General features: G+C 42.9%; 1 protein-coding gene across 2 annotated transcripts in view; it reads right to left on the reverse strand.

Annotated features, from left to right (window-relative positions):
• Window positions 1–4,211: 4,211 nt before the first annotated feature.
• The window catches only part of col5a3a (collagen, type V, alpha 3a), a gene marked incomplete at its 5' end in the record, with an annotated part of 45,431 nt that continues 36,627 nt past the window's right edge, over window positions 4,212–13,015 (reverse strand). For both annotated transcript variants that reach the window (XM_079178159.1, XM_079178158.1), the window contains 19 exons: window positions 4,212–6,383; window positions 6,532–6,765; window positions 7,597–7,665; window positions 7,875–7,987; window positions 8,205–8,499; window positions 8,600–8,653; window positions 9,112–9,147; window positions 10,046–10,099; window positions 10,191–10,298; window positions 10,387–10,440; window positions 10,569–10,622; window positions 10,778–10,885; window positions 10,986–11,039; window positions 11,153–11,206; window positions 11,413–11,466; window positions 11,553–11,606; window positions 11,711–11,818; window positions 11,917–11,970; window positions 12,091–12,144. In XM_079178159.1, coding sequence (XP_079034285.1) covers window positions 6,237–6,383; window positions 6,532–6,765; window positions 7,597–7,665; window positions 7,875–7,987; window positions 8,205–8,499; window positions 8,600–8,653; window positions 9,112–9,147; window positions 10,046–10,099; window positions 10,191–10,298; window positions 10,387–10,440; window positions 10,569–10,622; window positions 10,778–10,885; window positions 10,986–11,039; window positions 11,153–11,206; window positions 11,413–11,466; window positions 11,553–11,606; window positions 11,711–11,818; window positions 11,917–11,970; window positions 12,091–12,144 — 1,758 coding nt within the window. In that variant the 3' untranslated portion in view covers window positions 4,212–6,236. The remainder of the gene's footprint in view (window positions 6,384–6,531; window positions 6,766–7,596; window positions 7,666–7,874; window positions 7,988–8,204; window positions 8,500–8,599; window positions 8,654–9,111; window positions 9,148–10,045; window positions 10,100–10,190; window positions 10,299–10,386; window positions 10,441–10,568; window positions 10,623–10,777; window positions 10,886–10,985; window positions 11,040–11,152; window positions 11,207–11,412; window positions 11,467–11,552; window positions 11,607–11,710; window positions 11,819–11,916; window positions 11,971–12,090; window positions 12,145–13,015) is intronic.

The raw sequence follows: 13,015 nt of genomic DNA on the forward strand, positions 1-13,015 counted from the left end.
CGGAAATGATTCACCCCACCCTTCCTGAGATAAAGGAGCTGTGGATGGGACATGGCAGGAGAGGCGCTTGCATGCACACTAATAAGAGTACCCCTGCTTAGCGGCAAGTGCTCCTGATTTCACATACCCACGCAGACTCATCTACAGGCCTACGCATCAAGGAGCACGTTCAGCACAAGCTGGAGATGATCCAATGTTATTCCCACTCGGAATGCCACTTATACAGTACAAGATGCTAAACTGAGAGCAGCGGGCACACTTATACACACGTCAGTGGCGTGGAAAATAATGTCTGCTGTTATCGACTTTGACACAACATCCGGAGTCGTGTGGATGTGTTGAGACCAAGGGAGTGTCCCTGTGCACCCGGAGATGTAGATGTTCCCACTGACTCTCTCCCTCTCTCTCTGTTTAATGAACGTCTGTTTAATTTGTACATTTCTCACTGCGACTTTGTGACACGTTCAGCTTAGTTAGAATCAATGTCACAGGAGAGGAGCTGAGGGCACGGGGGAACTAGAAAGAGAGAAAGAGCATAGAAGGGAGACTAGACAGTCCAACAAAACAAGAAAGAAACGTCTCTAACATTTTCAACTCCAGAATAATGAGACAGTGATGTGAGAAGAGCAAGAGAGAGAGTGAGGGGGGGGAGAACACAGATACGAGAGATAGAATAAGAGAGACAATCTTGTTTCCAATATGCAGCAACTAAGGGTACTCCTCCTGCCTGTGGGTTACACTAATATACTCCTGGGCCTAAAAGTAGCTCATCAATGCCAACTATAGACCCACAGCTCTGCTCGAATCCTTGATGGAATAGCAGTGGGCAGTAATGCAGAGTTGGCCAAGCGCTTAGCACAAGTGTACACCTAACGTTTTCACATCTGTACAGTGAGCATTACAAGGTGGATATCTGTAAGACGGATCAGAGTGCATCAGGTTTGGTGTGTTACCCTCTAGATATAGAAGGAGACGAGATACAAGAGAGATATTACAACGATCCTGTCCATAATGCTTTAAAAGACAGAGCACCACAGAGGGGCGGTGTCTTTTAGAGTTCACTCTCCCAATCAATATTACAGTCCAGAGTCCAGCACTCCTTTTATATTTCGTTCCAAAAATCTACTTCTGTGGGCTTCGCTTAGAAGATTAAAGATTCAAAACCATCTATTGAAATGAAAGTTCCTTTTTAAAGATGGAAGGAATCATTAAATAATAGAAAAAAAAAGATTTGGCAACACTTTGTAATAATGATCAGTCATAAATCATTTATGAGCCTTTAGAGAACTAATTATCAACAAACATTCATAAATGTTAGTTAATTCTCAATACTTGTAAGTGATATATAAACCTTGATTACCAATAACCAATTAATTAATAAATGATTAATAATAAATTCTATTATGAATCTGAGGTATAACGGTAACCTCTGCACATGACCAGTGACGTTCCTCACATGCTGGTGAAAGGAGGCGGCTGGTGACTCAGCATGTCAGAGAAGACATACAGTTGTCTTTTGTGCTGTTGTACTCACTGCAAATGGGCCATATGCAATGACTAAGTAAGATCGCTTCAGGAGAGGCTGATTTAATGGGAAGAGAGGGAGAACAAATCTGCAAAGTACACCTTTTTAAACATTTACAAAGATCCCCACATCTGTAGCTTCTATTGATGTGTACTAACACATTTGAGGTTTACCTGAAGTGTGAACTATTCAGCATCAACAAAGTCTCTTCAAGATTAGATTATTTTAGGACTAACATGATCACTGTTACCCTTTTATAAATGATGTGTAAATATACTACTGAACAAATGTGTTTGCACGCCCCTCTCTAAAGTGTAAACTATTGATCACAAGTAATTGTTTTCACATACCACTTGTACATCTTCCTCACCTGTTACAAGTTATTCGTATATGTTTAAAAGTAATTTGCAAAGCTTCCTGAATCCCCCTAATGTAAAGTGTAAATGCACCATGTTTAAATACAATTTTCACTGCCTGTCACCCCTTACAAATGAACAGCAATTTTATTATCTACAGTACATTTGTATATGTCTGTATATATTAGATAATATAAACTATTAATATTGCAATTAGGGATGTCGCGATTAACCGATTTGGTAACTGCGATCATATAAATCATGGTTTCATAACCCATAAGAATTGGAGAAGCTACGATAGCTATGATCTCCTGTTTCCTGAGCTGAGACATGTTTTTTGTGTGTGAAATATCTTCTCGTGCAAGTCACGTAACACGTGTGTGTGTGTGTGTGTGTGTGTGTGTGTGTGTGTGTGTGCCGGATTGGTTTATGTGTTTAAGAGATCTGAAGATCAGCTGCCTCTGCCTCTCCCCTGGTACACACATGGACACCTCACCCTCTGTCTCTCTGCTCACAGAGCTAACACGTTCTGCTTGTGTCATTTTATGACCATTTTCCCTTCAAAATTTGTGTCAAATTTAGAGATTCTTGTATCAATTTTACAGCTCTTATCTGGTTAGCATTCACAGCCCTATTAGCATAGCCAAACTGTCAGTGCTATTTTTTTTCCCTTGGATGTCGAAGGCATCCTCCGCCCTACTCATGACCTTGTCATGTTGGAATTTTTTTTAACCGATACGGCCGATGGAACCTGTGTTATAGTTTTTTTTAAATGATCAATTCCATGATTCTGTCGTGATTCTGTTGTGAGAGAAACTAGTGCTCCTACCTTAATGATGCCATTAGTCTGTCCCTGGCCAGCGCTGGACCTTTGTCAAATTATACTTGCCAACAGTCGTTACAACTTTCCCGGCGGAAACCCTGCTTACTTGACAAGCTTACTGTTTTCTACCGTCAGCTTCACAACTATTGTATTTTCTGTAGAATCCGTAACATGAAACGACGTAGGGACCCCTGAAAGAATGAAATAGTAAAACTTCTCAGCATTGTTTTAATATATGTTGTTTATATTTGTGTGCATAAAATACCAATTTTCCTCACATGGGAGTGCGTTTCCATGGGATTCCCACAGGCTTTCACAAATCTGAGCTCCAGGATCAGCCGGATGAAGAGCTCTTCTTAGTGCTTCACTAAAGCTGGTTTACCACATGCACATGGGAGAGACTGTACAGTTTCCACATTTTTGTCATGTTTGACAACTCAATTCTGAGAGTTTATTGTTGTATATTAGTGTATGGCAAAGATGTTCAGCTGTCAACAAAGGAAATAAACGTATAGCACCGTAAAGCTCTCTGAAAAGGCTCCGCTCTCAGCAGAGGACATGCTACACTTTGGAGACACAATGTCAAAGGAATTGTTGGAACCAGAGAGTGGGTTGTGAGCAAGGGAAAAGGGCACCGTGCCGTGGAAATACCATATTGACAGTCACACTGCTCTTCAACTTGATCATTATTCTGCGTTAGTGGCAACAGATGACCTTTCCTGGTCAAGAGCTTAGTGTGGTTAAAATTCAATTGAGTGGAAGGGAGCAAAAAGGGAAAAAAAAAATAACATGGTAACCTTTTATTCTGCCATTGACGCTAACCTTGAACAGTGGGCCCCAAAGGGGATGAGCGCCTTGTACTTTTATGCGTGTGAGAGAATAGGATTTCGAGTTTTTTTGTGTGTGTGTGTGTGTGTGTACGTGTGTGTTGTGCATACGCAAGAGTCTGCGTGAATGCAGCAAAAAGCAATTATTGCGTGTGTGTTTGTGGAATAGCACCAGAGATAAGTAGGCAGGCGGAGAGAGAGAGTGAGAGTATGTGAATGGGGTATGAAGAAATTCAGACTGGTTAAAAATAAATTAGCCATTGGGATTTTTTTACTGTTTCTTCTCTTTGTCTATCTCACATCAATTGTCAGAAGAGCTGTACCTCCACCAAACGGACCAAATCTCTCAGGTGCATATCTTATCCTCAGCTAAGAGACCTCGTCTCTTGTTCTCACCACCCACCCTTCCTTCGCTTCTGTCTCCTCCCAGCCTTCCCTCTTGAGGACTGAAACAGAGCTAATTGAAATAAATGAACTGGGGAGCAAATCAGAGTTGATTACATCGGCTGATTGCAAGCTTGTTGAGGGAATGTTGCAGAACCAGTCGGTAATGAAGAGCCTTGTTTGTATATTACACTCTCTCTGGACATTGCAGGCAGCCCCATGCTCTCATGGATATTGTCCCAACCCGTCTGTAGGGTCCGAAGAGGAAAAACACAACAGAGCAATTTCTTGTTTGTTTTTATTCGCACATCAATTTTTGACAAATACATTTGTTTTTCATTCAGGCCTCAGAATAACTGTACAGAATATAAAATTAGTACAACAAACACTATACACAGGATGGGCAGCGCAGGATGGGACAGGAGGAGAGGAGTTAATTACTAGAATGTCTAAACGCTGTGAAAATAATAGAACAGCGGGAGTGAATTGCAAAATTACACACATTGGGCACACAGTCTACTGTTTGAGTAGGAGGTAGACGGAGCATTAAGATTTAATTTGCTAAGCGGAAAATCATTCGTAAAATAGAATTCACATACATATGTCCTTTCTGTAATATTTCACGGCTCACATTTAATAATTTGAAGAAGTCTCTGTTTAAGCCGACATACAGAGACAGACTGTAGTAATAATGTCATCTGAACACAAATCCTGGAGCTGCTGCACAGACTGTGAATAATGGAATAACATGGCGCTATAATGGCACCTGTGGTAATTTTACTGGGATGTGAGGACAATTTCTGATTCACAGCACTACAATTTTCTAAGGTAAAAAAAATGATGATGGATAAGAGAGAGATGGATAAAATTCTCAAAATGTAACATGATGACACCATTAACTCCAGTCTTGATGCTGTAATTTCTAGTTTCGATAGACAGTTGTCTGGATTCATTTAAGATGGATTTTCCCTTTTAAAGCGATCAACCACGCTCTGAACTGTCCCTAACCTCTTTTCACTGGCCCTGTGAAATTGGCACCATCAGCCAGAAGATGGACAAAAAACACAGTGGACTAGTCCTCGGCCTCTGAGGGCATTTCGTGCTGCTGAAAGAGCAATAACCCTCTATCTCTCTAGTCCTGTAATCCTGCCCGCAGAGACACACAAACAGTGACACAAAAATAACAGAATCACTTTTAGCACCACTAAAGAGCAAATCATATCAAATGACCAGCAACACATTCTTTAGAAATTTCAACATATGAACAAAACAGAGAGAAACAGAAACCTCTGAGTAGGTGAGGGAAATGTGAAAACCGTTTATGTCAGCAATGCTTTCAAGAGATGCGTCTCTTGGTATAAAGAACTAATGCAGTTAAGACTGTTTTAATCAACATGCTCTTAATTCTTGACCTGGAATATCCCCAACCTAGTTGCAGAGGTATGTCATAGCAAGTATATACCGCAGTAAAAAGGGTGTTAGTCTGACATAAACTACTGTAGCCCTTGAAAAGATGGAGGGCTCAAAAAGCTTATTATCAAACCCATGGAGGGAAGCAGTCCAATAAAGGAAACAACCTTATCCGTTCAAGTAAGTGTCGGGTTCAATAACTAGCTACGCCTTTTGAATACTAATCAATGTAATTCACTGAGCAAACTGCAGTTGAAGGGTAAAAAGGACAATATATCATTCCTGCACACAGGAAATTAATTATGGTGCTTGTGTGGAATTAATATGCTAGGCTAGTTCACAACTGCTATGCAATTGTCATTATAGCAAAATCTGAGCATGCAAATGAGTATGACAACGTTTCTGATTTATTCAGCCGCAGTCTTTGTTAAGCATTAGGTAGCAACTAGTTCATCCAAGGTCTGAAAAGTCCCACTTAGCCGACCCATACCACAGAATGACAGGCTGATCCTCTCCGGGAACATACACGTCTGTCTTGTTTGTAAGTGGTCATCCTCAAGTTGTGCAGTCCTCAAAATTCTCGAGGATCATTTACAGCACACTCAAACAGTGAGAGAAGAAGAAAACAAAAACACTCGAAATGAAATCTATTTAATTGGAATATTTCCCTTTGGTAAATGTGCTTTGTTCCCACTGGTACACGTCCTCTTTCTCGCCATTCTTCTTATTGTTGTAAAGCCAGAGAACCAATCTCATTGGCTGTTGAATAGTCTTAAATGATATACCACAAACCCACCACATACAGGAACATGAAGAATAAATATTGCTTGGGGCAGCGGTACAAGTCCAGTTTCCTTAAGTGAAAACGTTGTGCAGCTCTCTTTTATTCTTTGTTTGTTGTTGGCAAGATGTTAACCGTTGAAGCATACTCGTCCAACTTGGAATCCAAACTTCTGGTTGCTGTTGCCAAAGTCTGCTGGAGCCACATCTATAATAGGGAGCAGCTCTGCCGAGGGAGAGTCAATTTCTAGTTCAGTCCTTTCCTGACCTTTGCGGAACTGAAAGAGAAAAATTAAAGCCATTATTAGAATTTGCTTGGCTTAATGGGACTATCTCGCTCCCCCCACTCTCTGGCCTAAATCCCTGTACAAGGCTAATTCTTATTTGTCCAGCTAGTCCCTTTCTCTGGCATGTCCCTGCACTGACCTGGCATCCATCATGCACCGCATTGATGAAGGGGCTTTTGGCCTGTGTCAGCTCCTCGTCATTGCTGCCCCGAAGGCGGAGGGCACGCTGATAGGAACGAGAGATGCTGTCAAACCAGCCTGCCGAGTTCTGGCAGGTGTAGGTGAAGCTCTGCTTGGCCGTGGCACTCAGTAGTTTCAGGAAGGTCAGCTGAACTACATGCACAGGGTTCCCATCCCTGTCACTGTAGGAGAACTGGATGACACAGATAGAGACATTAGTGTTCTACATAGACGGATATAGTATGTACAATAAGCCCCTCATTAAACCGCATTGCCTTTAAATTAAATACAATACACAAAAACATGTTTTCTCTAAAAGAGACAAATCCACAGAAAAACATGTCTGAGTCTATAATCTTTCTCTGACAAATATGAGTTATAATTTTAATTATATCACTGAAATATCACCCTGTGCTGATGAAGGCATTTACGTCAGCAAGGGTGAAAAGTTTACAGCAACTCCTCTTCAGAATCAGAACAGACGGGGAAAGGAAAGTAGGTAGTAGGGAAATTAAGGAAAGAAAAAAAACCTTAAGCAGATCCAAGGACTCTGGGCGAGAAAGTCAGTGAATTGCAATTGTGCTGGCAGCTCTATGATTATCTGAGAGCGCTGTGAGACCTCTGATCAGGTGCTCATGAAAGGCCAGTGCTCTGAGCCAGCTGCCCTGCATGATAGTCAATGAAAGAGTTGACAATGGCTCTTTCTGAGTCATCCGGAATGCTGAATTCAACTGCGGGCAATATCAAATCAGCTCTCTCATTGCACAGGGTCAAAAAAATTGATACCTAATTATGTAACAAGCAAATATACAAATAATAAGCTAAAAGCACATGGATGGACACACGCATAAGCCTACACACTCATGTGAACGCACTCAACAAATGCTTGCGCCGCAATCTTATGCATGAACATCATTCAAGTACTCTCAATTAGGATGAGTAATTTAGCTGAAAAAGACTGCCTGGCATTTGGAACCAGTTGAGATTAATGGTAGGAGGTTAGACTTTTTTTTTTTTTTTGTACCTGCTTGCCTTTCCTGTATTGGCTGTACCAGCTTCCTGGCTTCTCTTTGTTCCACGCGGCTAATTTCACCTAGAAACAGAGAAAGAGAGAGAGACACACAGAGAGAGAGAGACAGAGAAAGAGAGACAGACAAAGAGAGAGAGAGAGACACACAGAGAGAGAGAGAGATGATGTTGAGTCAATTTTAGGCTTAAGGGATATAGGGAGTGATTTTTGCTCTGATGTTATTTGACGAGGTCGGCTTTGCAAAGGCTGACGGCAAGAGATTGGAGACTTACATTCTCAATCCTCTTGTCAGGGTAGAGACATGTCTCTCCATCAGCTGTGAAGTTACAGTAGACCTTGATGGAGTCTCGGTGACATCCCTGGTTAGGATCAATCCAGTACTCTCCTACAAAATGCACAAAGAATGGACATCGATCAAGCACCAGACGTTGATATAATGAACACATTGAGGGTTACACAATGATTACATGCAGCTGGCGGTATGATAAAGAGCATTTTTGCTAGAGGGTGTGTGAATTTTTTTCACTGGGCTAGTTTTTCCTGGATAACACATTTAATGTGTGTGAACTAGGCATCAATCATGAAGCATTGTCTTTGCTAACCGTCTTTGTAGTGCGGTTGGACCATAATGAGCTCTTTGCAGGTCCGGGCAGGGCTCTCAAAGGATCCCAAGGGCCTCCTCATCAACTCTACTTCCGTTTTCAAGGAAGATAGGGTGGCAAAGACCTCTTCCATTCCCTCGGCATCCTCCAGAGGCTGATCTCCCTGGAGGACTTCCTCCAGATCCACATCCTCCTCCCTGAATGGGGCGGCTCTTCCTGCCCGATCGGAGTGCCTTCGTCTCTTCCGCCTGCCCTCTCTGATAGGCAGAGGCTCAATCATTGTCGCAGGGGCTCCCTGGAGGTAGCAGAGAGAGGTGAGCAAGAGGTGACCGGGCAAGACAGAGGGTAAAGATGGCACTGAGAGGGCCATGATGTGGATCATTCGCAGTACTCACAGGGGGCCCTGGGGATCCAGCAGGGCCTCGATCTCCTCTGGGACCGACAAAACCCTGGAGAATAGAACAGGACAAAAAAATAGTGTCAAGCATTTCTCACCTGGAGCCTCTCCCACACCACTTGGCTAAATCCCAGCTTTATCCAGGCAGATATGGCTGCGTTATAGGATTATCCAGCTGTGTGTGCATCAGCACTTTGTGGTCAAAGCATTGGCTCTCAAGACACACTGTAGTGGTTTTCATAACATCACACACACCAGAACCAAATCCTATTAAAAGGGTGTGATTGAAAAACATCACACACAAGGCGGGCACGGCTGTACGGCCTCTTTTTAGTTCCAAAGACATGCAGTAAACAAAGTAGAGCATTGTGATTGTGAAGCATGGTACATTTAAACCAACAAACACTCTTTTTCTCTCATCCCCGGCATATGTTCCCAGCAGCTGCTAACCAAGCTGAGGTGTGAGTACAGCGGCGGCAACGTATAAACAAGACAGATGACTGTACTCACTATTTCTCCCTTCGATCCCTTATTGCCAGCTGTACCCTAAGAGTGGAGAGGAGGAGTAAGTAAGCAGTAAAAAGACAAATAAAAGTACATACTCTTTAAACTATCTAATTACTCAAGTAAGCACTGCTAAATACTGTCAGCTTTTCACTGATAAATCCAGCACCTGCTCAGCGGCAGGGCAGGTTATGGTCAAAATGATTATATTCACTACTGAGTAACAATGACAATAATAACAAGACTGTATGTTCTCTGGACAAAATGGTCCTTACTTTAGCTTTGCAGATAGAATCAGCTGCTAAATCTCTGCGATCCAATTCCGATTAATTGCCTTTATTATGTTCTTCTCTTGATATGTGTGTTCTGTTTGTTTTATACCTGCAGGATCTTTGCAAAATAGTTGCATGTGTATTAACAAGCAGCAAACCACAGGTATAAACTTCATGTGGTTCACTTCAACTATTAGAATTTCAAAATGCTGTTGAGTTATATTATGAACACTTTTGGTAGGCAGCTTCTACATGAATTGGTTTCCAGAAATATGTCGCCAAAAAGAGCATAAACTGGTTTCAACGCGTCACTGTAAGAGAGAGGCTTTTCATGCATCTCTTTTTACCTTGAGCATCAGTCAGTGATGGAGAACTTCAGCTTAAAATGTTTAGTATAGCTTACCTTCAAAATAAACCGTCCAAAAACAACTTGGGCATTGTCTATGCAACATGCAGTAAGCCTGCAACTATGTCTGTTTAACATGACTGCTTTTTGCCATAGGATGGACAATAACAGTATGTGAATAGGTTGATACATATATAAAGTTTCTTAAAACATGAACACATTCCTTTTGGGCTTAATACGCAAATGACTTGTCTCGTATTGTAGCTGAAATCAAACACTGATCATACTGAAAAGCATATATATTAACAGCTATGTGACTTACTGACAGTCCAGGTGGTCCCAGTGGGCCAGTGGGACCACGTGTGCCGGGCGTACCCTATATATAAAGACAAGCATATCTCGTTAGTGAACTGAACTTCCTGTTGTGTAGAAGTATATCAGATGCATCGTTTTGCAACCAAATGCACCTCATCTCCTTTAGTCCCTTGTGTACCCGGGATCCCAGGAAGGCCTCTGTCTCCCTTCTCGCCATGTTCTCCTGGGGGGCCAATTAGGCCGATCAACCCACCATGACCCTGCAGACCGAGACATGGTTCATCAGCATTGTTTCCCAGGGTTTTAACTGGTGCAGAGTTTTCTCTCTGTCAAGGGCTAAACACTCACTTTGTCTCCCTTGTTTCCAGGGTCTCCTTTTAATCCTGGAAGTCCTGGTGGCCCCTGTTAACAACGGCAGATGTATTAGTTGGCCAATGCACATGGAATATTGTTCGGTTGGGTCGGGTTTGAATCCTGATTTATTGTTATGAATGACGCTCTCCATTAACAGGCAACTATAAGGATCTTACTATTGGTCCCGGTGGTCCAATTTGTCCTGGTGGCCCATTTAACCCTTGCTCACCCTAGAGAAGAAACTCAAGAATTAGAGATCAGTGTAAAGTATGCTGAAGCAATGGTTAAATGTGCTGATGATTGTCAGTGATGTTGCTTCACACTCAACAAAGTCAGTACCAGCTTCAGACTAATGTAAACAAAGCATTTTACATTGTGTACTGACCGCTGAACCTGGGATGCCTCGAAGACCTTCCGGGCCAGACCTCCCTGGCTGCCCTTGGGGTCCCACTGGGCCTGTCTTCCCCACTGGACCCTGGGTCCCTGTTGTCGCCTACAGAGCAGAGGGACAGACACAGGCAGCCAGGCATTATGACCAGAAGGGCTTTGCACCAAACACAACCACGGAGCTCAGTGCCAGCCATTACCCTTACCTTGGCTCCCTTCATGCCTTGCTTCCCTTCTTTTCCTATAGCACCTATATGACCCTGGGGTTGAGAAAGACAATGTTGATTGCCATGATACTGACTGCAAACAAACACGTAAACAGTAGCGACCCACACGTGTAGGCACATAAACATATACAATATGCTGAGCTCACCCTCCGTCCAGGAGGTCCTGGAGGACCTGGCTCTCCAGAGGCTCCAAAAGGTCCCTTCAGAGAAAAGAAAAAAGGACTAATGTTAAAACAGAAACACGTTATCACTCAGTAGCCTAAAACTGAGAAGAATGTCCAGCCGTAAAGAAGAAGAAGCAAAACCTCAATATGTCACAGAGAATACAGACTTAGCTAAGCTAAGCATACAAGAGCTACTAGTGTTGTCAACATGCAAAACGTGGGGAAAAAAAATCACTGCTTACTGCTTTGCCAGATTCTCCATGGTCTCCTTTAGTCCCCGGTCCACCATCTACTCCCTGGATAAAAAAACATCATGTAGAAGGAATAATCAAACAATAAGTTAATGACAAATTAATGGTAAAACAATGATAACAATACTCACATTGACGCCAGATTCTCCGGGAGGTCCTGAATCTCCGGGGAATCCAAGAGGGCCCTGTGGGGACAAACAATGAGCTAGAAACCATCATAGAGCAACAACAGTCTGAACTGACAACCAGAGCAAGAAAGAGTTAATGATCCAGAGAGACAGAGACTCACAAGGTTGCCTTTGGGTCCGTCCTCCCCTGGTGTTCCTCTGGGTCCTGGAGGCCCCGCTGCACCGTGAGGGCCAAAGTCACCCTTTTCCCCCACATCACCTTTAGCACCCTGGGACACCGGCATGTGAAATGACAATCAATGAAAAGGGTAAAGAAAGGATGAGGTTGAGCAAGACAGGAAGGAAAGATGGAATTAACATGACTTACAGCAACGCCAAGCTCTCCAACTGACCCAGGGTTTCCAGCTTCTCCATCCTCACCCTGGTAGAGAAGGAAGGAAAGTACAAGATAAAATCACACACACACACACAAACCCCCACTATTATACTTCTTGGATGTGCACAGGCACACGCTGTGTAGTTGCTAATGGGAAATGCTGACCTTCTCTCCAACAATCCCAGGCTGACCAACTCCACCAGACATTCCAGGTGGGCCCTGTGGCAGGAGGACAGAGAACAGCTTGAGCCAAAATATCATACAAGGGCAAGTTTGAAATATTCATTTGATTTCTGAAAATCAAGCTCTTGGTGCAGTATCTTTTTGTTGCTACTTGTCAGCAGTTCTGCTCACAGAATGCTGAAACTGGAACAGAGTTATCGCAACACAAGGGAAAATACTGTGTCAGGTTTGCTGTGCGGATAGTGCCTGAGTTGCACAGTAGAGTGGATGCTATTTCCCCCTCTCAATCGGTTTGTTTGTTCGCTCGTGTAGGTGCTTGCATGTCAGCGTGCACATATGTCTGTCATTGTGCTTTGTCTTGAGACAAACCCAGTAAAAGCACGTCTTCGGTAGAGTGCACAAACATGAGAGCTGAGTACTACTACCGCTCTCCTGCTATCGCCTGCTTTCTTTCCTCACATGCCATCCAACCACCATTTTGCTCTTTTCCACAATTCCTGTATCAATCCATTAATGGATCCCATCCTCTCTGCACCGCCGTATTTCCATGCTTCCTGTGATGAAGCCGTAGCGTGGCTCACATAGATCTCTGCAGCTTGCTGCTGAATAATTGACCGGTGTGAGAGAGGCTGCAGAGGGACGACCATTACGAGAGGTAAATATAACTGCCTCTCAGGGATGATAGTCTAATACTTCTTAATGATTCATAAAGCAGTAAATATAACTCTCTCCCAGGGATTAAATCCTAATACTGTTTAATAATTCAAGTTTCAAAAGCAGCGGATGGTCTGTGGCAGGAAGTGCTTCAAATGAAGAGACAGAATATAAAGATGAGAGGCTGGGAAATATAAAATATGTTGTGCATAAGGATAAGCTATTGTTTAGTTTGAAAAGCAGATAATGCTGT

This window comes from Pholis gunnellus, assembly GCF_910591455.1.
Source record: "Pholis gunnellus genome assembly, chromosome: 17".
Classification (NCBI taxonomy): Eukaryota; Metazoa; Chordata; class Actinopteri; order Perciformes; family Pholidae; genus Pholis; species Pholis gunnellus.